The 15,178-nt window shown below is 42.2% G+C and overlaps 3 protein-coding genes across 4 annotated transcripts; 2 read left to right on the forward strand and 1 right to left on the reverse strand.

Annotated features, from left to right (window-relative positions):
- Positions 1–341: 341 nt before the first annotated feature.
- On the reverse strand, positions 342–4,569 carry LOC135672346 (uncharacterized). Of its 2 annotated transcripts, none has more exons than XM_065180806.1 (5): positions 4,127–4,569; positions 3,702–4,043; positions 3,394–3,597; positions 918–1,151; positions 342–826 (listed from the first exon to the last, which is right to left on the reverse strand). In XM_065180806.1, exons 1-5 carry the CDS (start codon positions 4,487–4,489, stop codon positions 509–511), a joined length of 1,461 nt encoding a protein of 486 aa, XP_065036878.1. In that variant the 5' UTR covers positions 4,490–4,569; the 3' UTR covers positions 342–508. The 2 variants fall into 2 exon arrangements, with proteins under 2 accessions (XP_065036878.1, XP_065036877.1); XM_065180805.1 differs by having other exon boundaries at positions 342–829; positions 4,127–4,566.
- Positions 4,570–6,412: 1,843 nt separating this feature from the next.
- On the forward strand, positions 6,413–6,727 carry LOC135672026 (photosystem II 5 kDa protein, chloroplastic-like). The gene has a single exon (XM_065180480.1). The coding sequence runs from the start codon at positions 6,413–6,415 to the stop codon at positions 6,725–6,727; it is 315 nt and encodes a 104-aa protein (XP_065036552.1).
- A 2,957-nt stretch (positions 6,728–9,684) lies between these two features.
- On the forward strand, positions 9,685–14,760 carry LOC103980807 (calcium-dependent protein kinase 20). Its single transcript, XM_009397316.3, has 8 exons — positions 9,685–10,943; positions 11,764–11,887; positions 12,115–12,258; positions 12,438–12,590; positions 12,981–13,096; positions 13,264–13,431; positions 13,800–14,030; positions 14,249–14,760. Exons 1-8 carry the CDS (start codon positions 10,440–10,442, stop codon positions 14,402–14,404), a joined length of 1,596 nt encoding a protein of 531 aa, XP_009395591.2. The 5' UTR covers positions 9,685–10,439; the 3' UTR covers positions 14,405–14,760.
- The last annotated feature ends 418 nt before the right edge of the window (positions 14,761–15,178 follow it).

Raw genomic sequence — 15,178 nt, forward strand, 5'->3', positions numbered from 1 at the left:
GACCCAAGCGATCTCTGTCTCGCCGGAGACATCGCAGGAGGCGGCTGAGGGGAAGGGCAGGAGGAATGATGTCAGGAAAGGAAGAGACGGTGGAGATTGCCGATGGACATGAATGGTGAGGCTGCGAATGACGTCACCGAAGCAGAAGGGGAACTGACTCGAAAGACGTAACGCTTATGAGCTTCTCATTTGTTGCGTATGTCTACGTCTCCGAGAAGATTGGATCAGTCTACTGTGCTTGGTTGTCCACGGTCAGGTCAAGCAAGCTTAGTTTGAAATAACACAAGCTTGAGCAAATTTCTGCAGCTTAGTACAGATTTCATGCAATCTAATCAACACACTAAAAAAAGAAAAGCAATTTACTCTTCCTCCCTGGGAACGAAACCGAGTTGGGTGGACAGAAAACATGATTATTATGTATAACCTCTACGGATAAAACATTCTCCGAAGCATAGTAGCGCATGCTGAGATCTTCACCATCTCGCCTCCATTATTCTGAACTCCGTACTCATTTTCTCGGTCCGAGGGGAAAAATGTTATCGATGTTCTGCAACGGTAAGCGTCTGGTGAAATGGTTGTGTGACTTGGGCTGATGGACGAGAACACGCATTTCCTCCTTGCACGAGTTGAGCGATCTCATCTGCTGGTTTTTAGCTCCCCTTCGTGACTCTGCAGTGCGTACCTCCAAGTGCAGAGGGGGGGAGGCAGTGGGGGGATTCAGAAGCTTGCCTTTCGATGGCTGGAGCTCTTTCTGCAACTCCGACACAAGTTTCTCCAGCTCAATGACTTTGCGTTCGGATGATCGTGCCCTTTGCTTCCACTCGAGCTTCTGGATCAAAAGAGTTTAAGAGTTACAGCCAAGCTTTATCTGCATAAGACCACTCTTCTAAGTATAGAAGAGGAAAAGAAAAGCTCACTTGAGTATGCTGGGAATGGAAATTGATCTCAGATACAATTGCTCGTCGCTGCCAGTGGTCTCTAGAAGATCGAAGCTCTTCCATCTCTACCCTGACTTGTTCCAACATCTCCTGCATCTGACTCCATTGCTCCGACTCCGCCCTCACCTGCTGCATTATCCTCCCGACCGCCTCCTTGCAACTGCAGCAGCTCACTAGACCCATCTTCTCCTTCTCCCGCTGCAACCACAGAACCTGGAACTCCCAGTCAATATTGAGTCTTGTGAAACCTATATATATGCTTAAAGAATCAAAAACAGCTAAATGCTCTGGCAAGAAAACAGCTTAAAGAGTCAATATTCCCCTTTAAATTTGATCATAATTCTCAGTTATAAAGCTAGTGTAGTATGTACTCTGTAGCACACAAACTACCGACCATGCAAATTATCAACCTGGAACAAATTTGCTTGAATGTTTCTGGAAAGCAAAGAGAGGTCTATCACATCAAAATTATCTACGCAAGATGACCTCATGACGAGTGAGGCAAACTTTGGATCAGCAACATATTTATTGCTAATAAATTTTCCCTGCCAAATAGGACAAGGTTTGGGCAGCAGGTGGATGCATTCATGGCGAAGTGGACACAGTCTGAGCAACAGTCATCATAGCAGATACAGGGAGTGCCTTGCATTCACAGGTCCTAAAACAAAAGCTTTTACTAAAAGAATAATGATGGCATGCAAGTCGTTTGGTGCACGCACAGGTGATGTTTGGTGCACGCACAGATATCCATTAAGACCAGTACCGAATATGACTGACTTCTTCAACTGGGAACAAATCATTCAAGTAGAGGGAAAAAAAAGCTCAAGAATATTACCCTTCTGGTAGAGAAGATGAGGATATCAAATTGTGCGTAAATTATATGAAGATGATTGATTGGACTAGTGAGGGGGACCATATTATGTTGGTGTTGCTCATCAAGTTTTGCATGAAGAATTCGTAGTGCATTGAGGTGCACCACTTTTCTGAGAAAACCAGTTACCTTCTTCTTGTGGCCTTTTGATACAGTGGCCAGAGTTTTAATGACCCTTCGACCACTGTAGTGATTTAAGTTGTCGACCTAACAAGATTCTAAAACAAGCACCAAAACAATCCTAATGCAAACCAAACAAAAAAGGACACTAATGCCATTAAAAAATTACATTAACAACAGATGAACATGAGACATGAACATCATTACATCCCTACATCATTTGGAAGGAAATTAAAATCAAGCAAATTAAACAGGACTAACAGAAGTTAGGGCAAGTCAGTATATGCTTCCTGAAAATTAAAAAACAAGTAACAAAACACATACCACTAGAAGTCTTTCTCAATAATATCATGTCTGATAATAATTGGACAAACAGCTGAGGCAGAGTTGTAGTTTTTCCTAACTCAATTTGTGAGATGTATATGAAAAAGAGTGTGATCTCTTTCCAATAAGAACAAGATATCCCAAAGTTATGAAAGACTTCAATTAGCAACATCAACCATCATTATGTAAAAAGAGATTTACTTAACAATTCTATGTATCAGTTTCCATCTGTTCCTGTGCCAAGACAGGAAAGATTCCATGTGATTGTCATACACAGAGCACAGAATCAATCACTTGGAACTCATCACATAATTCAATTTTGAGAGTACTGAATCAGGTCATATCATCTTAAGTCTTGTTTGGGTTAGGAATTGAAAGTTTTGGCATAAGCTGAAGCTCTACGGAATAGTTTTAAAATTTGATTCATAAGTTCAAGTGGTCAACTGCAAAGAAAATTGAAAAAGTCAACACATTCTTTGTTCTGGAATATAAGGAAAGAGTGATGGCTTTGAAAATTTAAATTGAAGCAATTCTAGATATGGCTATAAAATGGATAGCATTAATGAGAAATGTATTTAATACAATGGCTTTCGCTAGTGATAAGTGGTCCTGATAAATAGGACCACCAAGCATTTCTCTTAGTAACATGGCCAAGCTATACCTGGTGCATAAGGGCAACATAACTAAGAATTGTACTTGAGTTTGATGTTTTTTGCTTCCATAATTTGGTAAATGTTGTTCCTGTTTTTGTTTTCTGAAAGTACTTCTTCCCATGGAACTTCGGGAAGTAGAAAATATTTACTTCCAGAATTCTTGTAACTTTCTGTTCTTTGGACTCTTTCAGTCCTTGAGCAGAATTTGTCACCATTCCTCAGATGTCAACAAGTATAATATAATTTACTGCACAAGGTAAGCCAATGAATCTTAAAATGAATGCTAGTGTAGTGATTAGGCTGAACAGGGATATATGACCATGCCATAAGGATTTCTCCTAATATTCCCTTTGCCTGATCAACCTTTGTTTGCTTTGAATAATCAATATGTAGAGCAATTATGTATCTCTAACTTGCACATCTAAGTTCATTCTCCATGGCATGTTGTGTGTGTCCGAAAGCAGATGATATGGGTTCGAAATCTCACCAGCTTCTCCTGCGGGGGCTGCTGCTTCTGCCGGAGATGAAGGAAGGAGTTGCCTGCTGCTTCACTGTATGCAACAATGTTGTGTCTCCTGCTAATTGCGCTACTGTTGTTTCTGTTGTTGGCGGAGAGCAAGTAGCTGCACTCCTCCATTCTTTCCAACATCCCCCTGGACATCCCCTCCATCTTCCTCCTCAGCTTCTCCATCTTTTCTCATCCCCGGTTCCAAACAAAACAGACATATCGATGCATGAAAAATAGTCACAAAAGTAAATATCAAGTATGATCTGAAAGGAAGTGAAGATTACTACATCGTCGGGGAACTGGCGACCATGATTCGAATCAGGAGTAGCACTCTCCGCTTGTTCTGGCTGTTCGGCTTCTGGATCCTTCTTTGGCAAGGATGGCAAGGAAATCTCTTTTATGTCCTTCACGCTGGTGTCTTCCGTCATCTTCTCCAGCTTGCGTCGAAGCACCGACGCCCGCCGGTCAAAGTTCCCTCTGCAACTCCTCCGCAGCAGCTTGCGGGAGCTTCTTCTTCTCCTGCTGTCACTGCTCCCGAACTTGAACTGCTCCAGCTTCTCCTTCAGCTGCTCGATCCCCTCGTCTAGCGCCGCCCCTACGCCATCGCTCCCGTCGATCTTCTTCCTCCCCTGATCAGTTTCCATCAATGTCCAGCAGCATGATCGGAAGAGTCAAATAGAAAGCCATGGAATCGAGATCAATCAGAACACACCGAGACTAGGCTCTCCATGGCGGATTTCAGTGCGTCTTCCATTTGAGCACGGTTCCTCTCCAGCTTCCGCTGCGCCACCTCCCGCTCCATCCTCAAGAAGTTACACTCGGCGCGAAGGATCTCCGCCTGGAACCGCCACCCATCCTCGGCCCCGGAAACTCCCACGCTCTCGCCCGAGGAGCACGACGGGGCCGGCTCCGGTGGCCTCGCACTGCGCTCCTCGTCCAGTAGATCGCCGAGATTCCGGCATAATCCCGGCTTCGGCGGAGCGGACGCCCGCGTCTGCCTCCATCGTCGGGGCAGGTTGAGAATCACCGGGGCCGGCGGTAGCGCCGGCTTCCACCGTCCGTTCCTCGCCGCCATTCCTTCTCCAACTCCGTGTGTGTTCGCTATGAAACGATAAGTGGAAGCGGTTTTCAGGAAAGTGAAGCTACGGAAAGCAAGCGACGGCCGAAGACATCGCTGCGGAACACCAGAGTGTGCTTCGTTTTCCGCGAAGAGCAGTTCGATTTGAAATGGACCTCTCACGCCACCCGAAATGACCAAACCGCCCCCCATGTCGAATGATCACCACCTCGATGGCCCAATGATGAGAACGGCTGCTCCGAACGGGAGTGGCAGAATGGAAGCAAAGAAGCATCTTTCAGGGCAAAATCGTGAAATCGCTTCGCATCATTGATGTACCGATAATTCCATGCAGGGATAAGACACCCAAATCACTCCGCCCAAAACTGCCTCGTACCACCGCGACACACGTGGCATCACGTGAGCAACCGATGAGGGCGTCTCGTGATTCGCTGTGGGCACGCGATGGCGTTCTGCACGAGACCAGGCTGCGCGACTGATCCCACGATGTCATCCAATCGCCTTACAGGTACGAGCGAGTGTTTGTACAAAATGTCGGAAAATGTGCTGCTTTAATATTTGCGCCGTCGACGAGGAGGCTGCAATCGATTTAACTTAATTAACCACACTAAGTTCAAACTGTGAGCAGAAACGCGTGTCCTCTTGTCTTGTTTGGGTCATACGCGATCTCGTGGTCTGCTGCACGAGATGCTTTCGTCGGTCACGTCGAACCCAAGGCAAGAGTTAATTAGTGCCCTAATTAACACGAGGAGAGCGAATTGAAATGGAAATTGGAATTGGGAAAGAGAGAGAGAGAGAGAGAGAGAGGACGGCAAGAGTCAGAGAACAGAACATCTTCTCTTACAGGTCTTATTATTATTATTATTAGTCTAATTGATATGCTATTATTGTTACTCGTGGAGCGTGTTCATGCAGAACCTAGGCGAATCCGAGTCCCAGAGTGCCTTGATAATGACAGTGACATAATGTTTAGCTTCAGAAATGTCAGCTTCTTGGGTAATAAACTACATCTAAGAACTTGGTAATTAGTAGAAATCATACGTTTAGCATGTCATCGAGGACCTGAGACCTAATGCTAAGCACACATTGCAGTTTATGAGGAGTTTCCACTCAGCAGCCATACCTCTCACAGTGATATGTGAAAATTGAATGCATGAGACAACTAGACGACAAGTCCAATGCGGAAGACAACCGGATAGGTGAAGCCACATTTATTCCTCTCCATCTACTCACCAAAGCCAGACAAGAGGAGAGTGACGATAGTTTAGTGTGATGTAAAGAGACAAGAGTACGAGAGGCTCTTCCAGGTAGAAATGGCTGATGTGAAGCTTGGAAGGCGCCGCACGAGTTGGCAGTGAGCTTTAATGTCCTGCGCGCTGTCTTCACTTATGTCCTGCCTTACTAAATGTATACTGATCACTGATTCCAGTTCGTAGCTGCAGATAGCAAGACCTGCGCCACTGCTGTATCCCAATAAATGCACGCCATGGCATTCAAACGTATCAGCAAGCGAGTAGTTTCCCGCTCCTCGACAGCTCGACCTTCTACAACCCTTCGCGTGGGCTGTGCAGTGTCTCATCTGGGTTCTTCAGCTACGTGAGGGAAGGGTGTAAAGCATCACTGTAACTGAGCATGGATTCCAGTTCGCAGGTGCTGATGGAATAGGTTCCTCAACTCCCTTGTCGTCTCTTCGCTTGCAGACAGGGCAACTCTTCCAGTGTGACTGGGTGGAGTCGACTCGATTTGGGTTGAATACAGACCTCTTCCTGATCTCATGTTATCCACCACGTGTATGGAAGTCATTGGAGCGGTCATGCCTTTTGATAAGATGGACGAATGGCACCTCACGATCTCCTGCGCGCACTCCTTATTACGAGCGTGAGTTGGAATTGCAGGGAATTGCATGTGTGCGAGGTAGACATGGCATCATCACTCCCCATAACGGCTTCCTTCCTCGGCGGTGTCAGCGTCGCTGACCGTCCCTCGATTGGCCGCCGGCGGAGCCTCGTGATGGCCAAGGCTGCCACCCACGTCAAAGACACCGAACGTCGTGATGGCGGCGAGAACAACGGCCGGCGGGCGGTGATGTTCGCGGCTGCTGCGGCCGCGGTGTGTGGCATCGGCCAGGGGATCGCGACGGCAGATGAGGAGCCTAAGCGGGGGACGTTGGAGGCGAAGAAGAAGTACGCCCCGATATGCGTGACCATGCCGACGGCGAGGATCTGTCACCAGTGAGGCTCTTCCGTCCACCGTCTTCTCCGGTGGTAGCTGGCCGGATGGAGGCATGTTAATTTGCACAAGTATATGATGTATGTTTTGCTCTGTCAATCGAGCTACACTACTCTTTATGTGTTGATCTATCTACCCAGACTTTGCTGTTATCATTTGGTGGGCGATCAGTGAAGGAAAGGCTCCGTGCGGCGTCGCGATTCTTTCTCACTAGAGCGCTTGTCGAGAGGATTTATGGGTGGATAATCTTGCCGACATTCGAATTCTCCTTCTAATATTAAAATATTAATAATTTAATATCATAAACTTGGTCATATCCCAAAGAAACAAAATCATCTTGGAATATCCTCCCATGGGTGAGGTGAGAGACAAGAGTTGAATAGTAGCAGGTAAGAATTGCTTCGATGTAGTCTCTGAACTTTCGGGATTATTCCAAGATGAGGTTTGAATGAGCTTGATCTCTTCAGTGCCCTGCACAATAAATCTCTTGCTCTCATGTTCATTGAACTCTCGTGATTTTTCGATAAGCGTCAAGAATTGGCCGCAACAAAAATGATCTCATAAATGTTCATCAACCTTATCGAACTCAAGCCGAGTTATCATTTAAACTTCATATCCCAAATTAGCTCCCAAGTAGCACCATATCAGCCCAAATCTATTCTGAGTGGGACTCATATTAGGACAACATAGACACAATCCTAAATCAACTGGCCTCAAGGAAGTCTTACAATCAAGAGCGATAGCAAAAGAAGAGAGAAGGAGAAGAGCAAATTCGTAGGCTTCATTCTTCCAATTGTATAGCTAGCTTTCATCTTCCTATCCCCCAACCTTTAGTAGTGGCATTGTAATAGAGAACCAACCAAAGCTTTAGTCGTCACTAGTAATTTATCATGTTCAACACTTGAACTTCAAAGCCCGATTTGACCAATCCAATCTAGCACCTACTCAACACCACATCAGCCCAAACCTAAATTTGAGTGGGACTTGGATTAGGACAGCACTTGCACAATCCTAAATCAGCTAGCCTTGAAGAAGTAGTAGAAGAAGAGAGAAAAAGAAGAGGAACAAGTTCATAAAGAACTAGCCAAAGCTTTAGTCAACCGTAGTAATCTACTAATGCCAAGAGCCAAAGAAGAAGAGGAGAAGGTGCTATCGAGTTCCTCTTCTAGTTGTAGCCCATTATTCCTTCAATTTCAACAACCAAGCATTGTTCAACTCTTTGGAAAGTCTAGAAGCCTTTCTATTTATTGTTCAAATCTCATGACGAGATTCTAGCAATAAAAGAGGAGACCAAAAACTATTAGTAAGTTCCTTTTGCCAATAACACTAAGGTATTATCTATAAATAACATGCATTCTTAGTTGAATCTTTTCTCGTCTTTATTTTTATTATTTAGTCTCTTGTTGTTGACACTTTTGAATTTAAGACAATAGAGATTTTTTTTTTAGTTTTACGCTCGATTTATAGTGATATCTTTCTCCTCTACTAAAACTTTTCATCCAAAGGTGGTATCAAATCGACGAATTATCAAATCTGAATTTTATATAAATAAATAATAATAATAGATATATACATTTGGGGTAGTATACCAAATATTTTATAGGATAATGTGTATATATATATATATATATATATATATATATAATGTTTAAATTGTACAAGAAAATTATTTTTTAAAAAAAATTATCATTTTTTTAGAAGGTAGGTAAAAATTGGCTTTGAGGCAAAGATTCACAGTAAGGAGCTTAGGGAAATATACAATGACTTTCTTGGCCACCATTGATTTAAAAACTAAAATAAATTATTCATATTCTTTGTAAAGAGCTTAGGGAAATATACAATGACTTTCTTGGCCACCATTGATTTAGAAACTAAAATAAATTATTCACATTCTTTGTAAAGAGGTTACTTTCGAAGTTATGGAATATTTTATCATGTTCTTTGGAGTTATCATCATGTTTGTATTGTTTAGTTTTAATTAAAAATAATAATAAATCAAGGCTTACTATTTTTTCATTCAAAATTGATCATTCCAATAATATGGTACAACCTCTATCGCAAATCTCCCATCGTCAACTATATGCAAAGAAGAAGGAGGGGATAGCCCACCCAAATTTTCAGCCTCTATCGCTTGGTGGGTTCGATGGAAGGGAACAATTAACGTGATGGAGGGGGCGAACGACAAAGCGAAGGGTAGTAGCCGACAGGAGCAAAATGATCATTTCAAAAAAAAAAAAAACTCCATGAAATTCTTTTAAAGTTGGGGCGCTATTTGAAAATTTCTCAAACTTATATTTAAAAAAACTCATCATATATATATATATATATATAATTTTTAGTTTATATATAAAAAAAATATTTTTAATTATCATTTTTAGATTAAGGTGGGTAAAAATTGGCCTTGAGTGGAAGATAAGGGTTGTTCCAAAAGTTTAGCAAAATACATGAACTTTTCGAGAACAACATTAATTTTAAAACTGAGATAAATGATTAATATTCTTTGTAAGGAGGCATCCCTCTCTTTCGAAGTTATGGGATATTTCGTCGAGTTCTTCGTGATTATTGATTAGTTTTTATAAAAAAAAATCAAACTAAATTAAGATTTTTATTTTTTCATCAAAATTGATCAAACATAATTCCATCAAGTCGGACACAATCGATGTCTCACGAGTCCAATTGCCATCGGTCACTTTCCGTCTTTCACTGTCATTAGTAATATTGCATGTGACGTATAATGTACAGTGAACGATCAAATACGACGTTCCGATTTCGATTAGAATATAAGAACTATATTTTGAGTAGGAAGTCGTCAACACATCCCTTCTGCTTAAATCAATACGGTACTTCTCTTGTCCCGCTGAAGTCGCGTATGAATCGGTCAAGTCTGGCGTCCAAATGCATCTTGGAGCGCAGGCGAAGAGGGACACGTTGGTCATCACGAACTCCGTTAGATTTCCGACGAGCGAGGAGAAACGATCGCGTGTTTCTTGTGATGCTGTTTTGACTATTACAACCCAAGAAAGAAGGCGGTTTTTGCTTCTCGTTTGGCTTCTTTTTCTCGTTGTTGTCGTGAGGAGCTGGTGGGAGGGAGGGGAGAAGAGAGTCGGAAGCTTTGACGCTCTCTTCTCACGACATTGGGCTCATTCGACCCTCCTGCTCTTGATTGGAATTCGAAATCTTTTGTTCCAATCCGTTTGTTTTCTTCTCGCGCGGACCCTTTGTTTGACTTCTTACGTCGTAAAAATTCGTACTTTGCCGCTGTTGCCGTTCGAGTTGAGAGAATCCGAGAGGGGAGGAGATAACAGAGGGGTGCGGAAGCTCGGATTCTCGTTTTTGGAAGAAGAACGGAGGAAAGAAGCAGGCGAATTGAGACAAGGAAAGAAAAACACAAGGGTTCCTGTTCTCGTTTCTCTTGTCTTCGTTCCTTTCAATTCGAGGAGTTCCGTATTCGTTTAGATATCCCAAACGGTCTCTAATTTGGAGAGGCATTTTGGTTCCCATACGTTCTCTTGGAATTTCAAGCTGTCGAGCTTGATCGCTTATTTTTGGTTGGTAAAAGACCAATTTTTTTGTCATCCCTATCGGATTTTTGGATTTTTCTCCTTGGGAAAGATTCAATCTTGCCGCGGCTTGCGTTGGTTCTCAAGGACTCCTTTCGGTTAATCCTTCAAGAAAGCCGCGAAAGGTTGGATCTTGGTCCGAAAATCCACTAAATCCAATGGGGAATTGCTGCGCCGTCCCCGTTGATCCGGAGACGACGACGACGAAGAATAAGAAGAAGGAGAAGAGGCCGAACCCTTTCTCTATCAGTTACCTCCGCGGACCCGCACCCACCCTCGTCGTCCTCAAGGAACCCACCGGCCGGGACATCGAGAGCCGGTACGATCTCGGCCAGGAGCTCGGCCGCGGGGAGTTCGGCGTCACATGCCTCTGCACCGACAAGGCCACGGGGGAGCACTTCGCCTGCAAGTCCATCTCCAAGAAGAAGCTGCGCACGGCGGTGGACGTCGAGGATGTGAGGAGGGAGGTGGAGATCATGCGGCATTTGCCGAGCCACCCAAATATCGTGAGCCTCAAGGACACCTATGAGGACGACACCGCGGTCCACCTCGTCATGGAGCTTTGCGAAGGAGGGGAGCTGTTCGATCGGATTGTTGCGAGGGGGCATTACACCGAACGGGCCGCTGCCATGGTCATGCGAACAATTGTTGAAGTGGTGCAGGTAATACCCCTTGCGGAATCAAACTCTTCGCTCTTCTTTTAACCTAACTCGTTCATCCCTGCAATCCATTTGCTAATCCTTCATGTTTATAAGATTCATGCACATTCTTGTTCTTTTATACATCTGGATCACCGAAAGAAGTATGTATCATTTGCCAAATTGCCAAAACTCACTCGTTTACTTTACTTTTGTGTCATGGCATTTGCAAGTCCATAGAACGAACTTCTGTGTTAATTAAGTTTAATTGTTGCCTATTGCATTTGATGGATATTTCAGCATACTGAAAAGGTAATTTTGAACTTCCTTAATTAGTCTCAAATTCCAAACATCGAAGGAAATATACTGGTGATTTTTCTGAGGAATATAATTTTATCGTCCTCCCTCGTTCTCGAAAGCCAATATCTACTTTAATGTCCCACCTGTAAGGTTTCTGTATTCGGTACCCTTCTTTCTGTTAATACAATTGTTTGTTCTTCTTTTTTTGGTTTTTTGGAGTTTCTACCTCCTAAGTTTGATCTACATTTGTTCTCTTTAATGCATTTCCTGTTATCATGTTAGCGGCAGTTCCAGCTACAGGCCTTGGTCTGTCAGAAGTTCAGTTAATTTTTTTCATGGCTTTGAGATCCTGTTATGTTGATATTTAAGGCAATGTTATGTTGGTTCGAGCTGGATTCGAGTATTTCCATGCTTGAGCTATGACTTGATTTTCTAATATCCTGATACGTGTGACTTGCTTGCAATATTATGTTGCCTTCAAGCTGGATTTGAATGGTGCCATGGCTAAAGATCTTACTTGTTTACTTGCTCCATTTTATAACAGAATTGTCACAAGTATGGGGTGATGCACCGCGACCTCAAACCAGAGAACTTCTTGTTTGGAAGCAAAAAGGAAAATGCCCCTCTGAAAGCCATCGATTTTGGGTTGTCTGTATTTTTTAAGCCAGGTAGGTTGTAATAGAATGCTATGAGAATATTTGATTAGTATCCTATAACCTTGGCCGGTTAGTATACTCCATAGTGAAACTTACAATACCTTTAAATCCCTGAGTTGCTACAAATTCATGAAAAATCATTTGATGGTCATTCTAGTCCATGAAGCCGTAGGTGCCATATTGTGTAGGGTAACTTAAGGATTTCTGATGCCTTTGCTGGTTTTCTTTTTGCTATGCAGGTGAGCGCTTTACTGAGATAGTTGGCAGTCCTTACTACATGGCTCCAGAGGTTTTAAAGCGAGATTATGGCCCAGAAGTTGATGTCTGGAGTGCAGGAGTTATCCTATACATCCTGCTTTGTGGTGTGCCACCATTTTGGGCAGGTAATTTCCTTTCTTGGAGAGCCAAAAAGAAAGAACATTCCTGGAAGGGATGCAGTTTGATGTCAGATCCATTGATGCTACATCTATTAATAAGTGAACTGTATCGAGAAATATAATTAAGTCTTTATGATATGTCATTCAGTATCTATTAGTTAATTTAACAACTAGTGGCTATGCAGAATCAGAGCAAGGCATCGCACGAGCAATAATCCGCTCGGTAATTGATTTCAAAAGAGACCCATGGCCAAAGATTTCTGATACTGCCAAAGACCTTGTCAAGCGGATGCTTGATCCAGATCCTAAGAGACGTTTGACAGCTCAGGAAGTTCTTGGTAAATCTTCAATACCTAAATGCTCTTCAATAAGTGACTACTCTGAATCGGCATTTTCTGCTTAACTAAATCATAACCTAAGTAGTTTGAGGAAACAAAAGCTTCCATTACATTTCCAGCAATGTGAGGTAATCAAAGTTATGAATATTATCAAGAAATGATGGAGGCCGGTAAAGCATCCTTGATTATTTTCATCTGGTTGTGTGTTAAAATCAAGTAGCACTGTAATTTGACAAAAACTTGCAATTGAATACTTCCACTTGTTCTTAGTCTTTACAAGTTAATCCATCTGCACCACAGAGGGATTTTATCTACATCCGAAGTAAATCTTCTGGCATATCTTTTTTGCATTTTTGAAGCATTTCCCTCACAATCTACATTGCATTGCAGATCACCCTTGGCTGCAAAATGCCAACAAGGCTCCCAATGTTAATCTTGGTGAAACTGTTCGTTCAAGACTCCAGCAATTTTCGGTGATGAATAAATTAAAAAAGAAAGCTCTTAGGGTAAGAATCTGTTACATGAATAAATCACTTATCCTGTTCGCACTTTAGTGGTCATGTTCTTCACATAATTCTCATGTTAGGCAATATCAAGATCCACAACTTTTTATGTGTTCCTTGTGCTCTGCCAGACTTCAATGCTGACACATTTTGAGACCAAATGGCTGTAGGTGGTGGCTGAACATTTATCTGTGGAGGAGGTTGCTGACATAAAGAATATGTTTGAGAAGATGGATGTAAACAAGAAAGGGCAAATAACACTAGAGGAGTTAAAATATGGTTTGCATAAGCTGGGACACCATATTACTGATGCAGATGTCATAATACTAATGGAAGCCGTAAGTTTCTCCTCATGATTACTTAAAGGTGTTATTTGGTCTATTATTAAATCTTAAGGGCACGATCATGTGTGGTCTCACGATGGCCATCATCTTCTGTTTCCTTCTTAGAAATTGTTTCTTCAGCAGATCTGAATATGGATATTCGTCTTTTCCTACCCTGAAGGGGGAAGGAAGCTGAATTGTTTCATACAATAATATAGGGCATTTAAGTTGCATTCCATATGCTTTTAGAGTTTAGTGAACAAACATTATTCGGCAAAACCAGATTCGACTGTCTTGCCCAAGTGTAATTTGCAACAAACACAAGTGTTGAACATGAAAATTTACTCCTTTTAATTCGAATTCATCTACCTTCTTCATGACAGGCTGATGCTGATGGAAACGGCTCCCTGGACTATGGAGAATTTGTTGCCGTCTCCATCCACCTAAAAAAGATTGGAAATGATGAACACCTGCACAAGGCCTTTCAATACTTTGATCAAAATAAGAGTGGATATATAGAAATCGAAGAGCTCAGGGACTGTTTGGCTGATGACTTGGGTCCGAATCATGAAGAAGTGATTAATTCCATCATTCGTGACGTAGACACAGACAAGGTAACATCGATCACTTTCCAATTTCTTCATATTTTGTTTCCTCTCCTTTGAATTAAGAGAAACAAAGAAAACCTTCATAGGGTGTAAAAACATTAGAGCAGATCTGTTGAAGATACTGATTTCTACTTGGATGGTGAGAAGAAATCACCTTGTGTTGATGGCCTTTATCATATTAAGACACTAACAAGTTGAAATTTTGTACTTCTTTTTAATCTCAGGACGGAAAAATAAGTTACGATGAGTTTGCAGCGATGATGAAGGCAGGTACGGATTGGAGGAAGGCATCAAGACAGTATTCAAGGGAGAGGTTCAATAGCCTAAGCTCGAAACTAATGAAGGATGGATCTTTACAGCCGAAAAGTGAGGGTAGTTGAGAACTGGACAGACCTACATATGCAGAGTTTGAACTCGATATCTCTTTTATTGGCTTTGCATTATTCCTTCTTTCTTGAATACCTTTCGGGCCATCAGTTCCTTCACCTCGTTTCTTCATTAATTTGGTTTCTGTTATATGATATGGAGATTGTTGACATTTGGGATTCATAAAATGTGTGAATACACCGGATGTCATTTGGTTGTATGGTAATGTAGATATCTTTGTGTTTCTATACTGTTAAATCAGGGATGTGGATGCTGGCATTTCCACAGGATTGAAGGAACAGAAATGCTTCCTTGTAACCTTACACCTTGAAAATATATCTGATTCATATATGATATCTGATCTTTTAGCTTCCTACTCTCTCTTAGTCTCTGTTGCAAGCTCAAAGATATACTGTTCCAGCTCATAATTGAGGCTATCAGATTTTGTTGTTATCCTTCAAAGTATCTTGTAACAATTTCACTTAGTTGAATCTGATCAGCAACTCACAGTCCGATCAGATTAGTCTATTCCATATATCATCGTTTCTGATCATTACATGGATATATAAATAGGGTTCAAAAGGTTTCCAATTCATTTATCCTTAATGGAAAAATATTCTTTTCTGGACGAAAGAACATTCGCCTTGAGGAGAACAAGCTTCAGCCAGTTGCATGAGGCTGTTCCTGTTCGATGCAAGAGTACATCTTATACTCCCAGTTATTAACTGAAGAACACATCCATTACTGCAATTGCTTGCCAGGCTGCAGCTTAGATGAAGCCACCCGCA

This window comes from Musa acuminata, chromosome BXJ1-4 (assembly GCF_036884655.1).
Source record: "Musa acuminata AAA Group cultivar baxijiao chromosome BXJ1-4, Cavendish_Baxijiao_AAA, whole genome shotgun sequence".
Lineage (NCBI taxonomy): Eukaryota > Viridiplantae > Streptophyta > Magnoliopsida > Zingiberales > Musaceae > Musa > Musa acuminata.

Bases quoted from the DNA above. Each gene is read 5' to 3' on its own strand.
- LOC135672346 (XM_065180805.1), bottom strand. From the start codon at position 4,489: ATGGCGGCGAGGAACGGACGGTGGAAGCCGGCGCTACCGCCGGCCCCG. The intron at 3,598-3,701 runs GTAGTAATCTTC...GGATGAGAAAAG, and splicing joins GTCGCCAGTTCCCCGACGAT to ATGGAGAAGCTGAGGAGGAA. The intron at 830-917 runs GTGAGCTTTTCT...CTTTTGATCCAG, and splicing joins TCCATTCCCAGCATACTCAA to AAGCTCGAGTGGAAGCAAAG.
- LOC135672026 (XM_065180480.1), top strand. From the start codon at position 6,413: ATGGCATCATCACTCCCCATAACGGCTTCCTTCCTCGGCGGTGTCAGC.
- LOC103980807 (XM_009397316.3), top strand. From the start codon at position 10,440: ATGGGGAATTGCTGCGCCGTCCCCGTTGATCCGGAGACGACGACGACG. The intron at 12,591-12,980 runs GTAAATCTTCAA...ATTGCATTGCAG, and splicing joins GACAGCTCAGGAAGTTCTTG to ATCACCCTTGGCTGCAAAAT. The intron at 13,097-13,263 runs GTAAGAATCTGT...AAATGGCTGTAG, and splicing joins TAAAAAAGAAAGCTCTTAGG to GTGGTGGCTGAACATTTATC.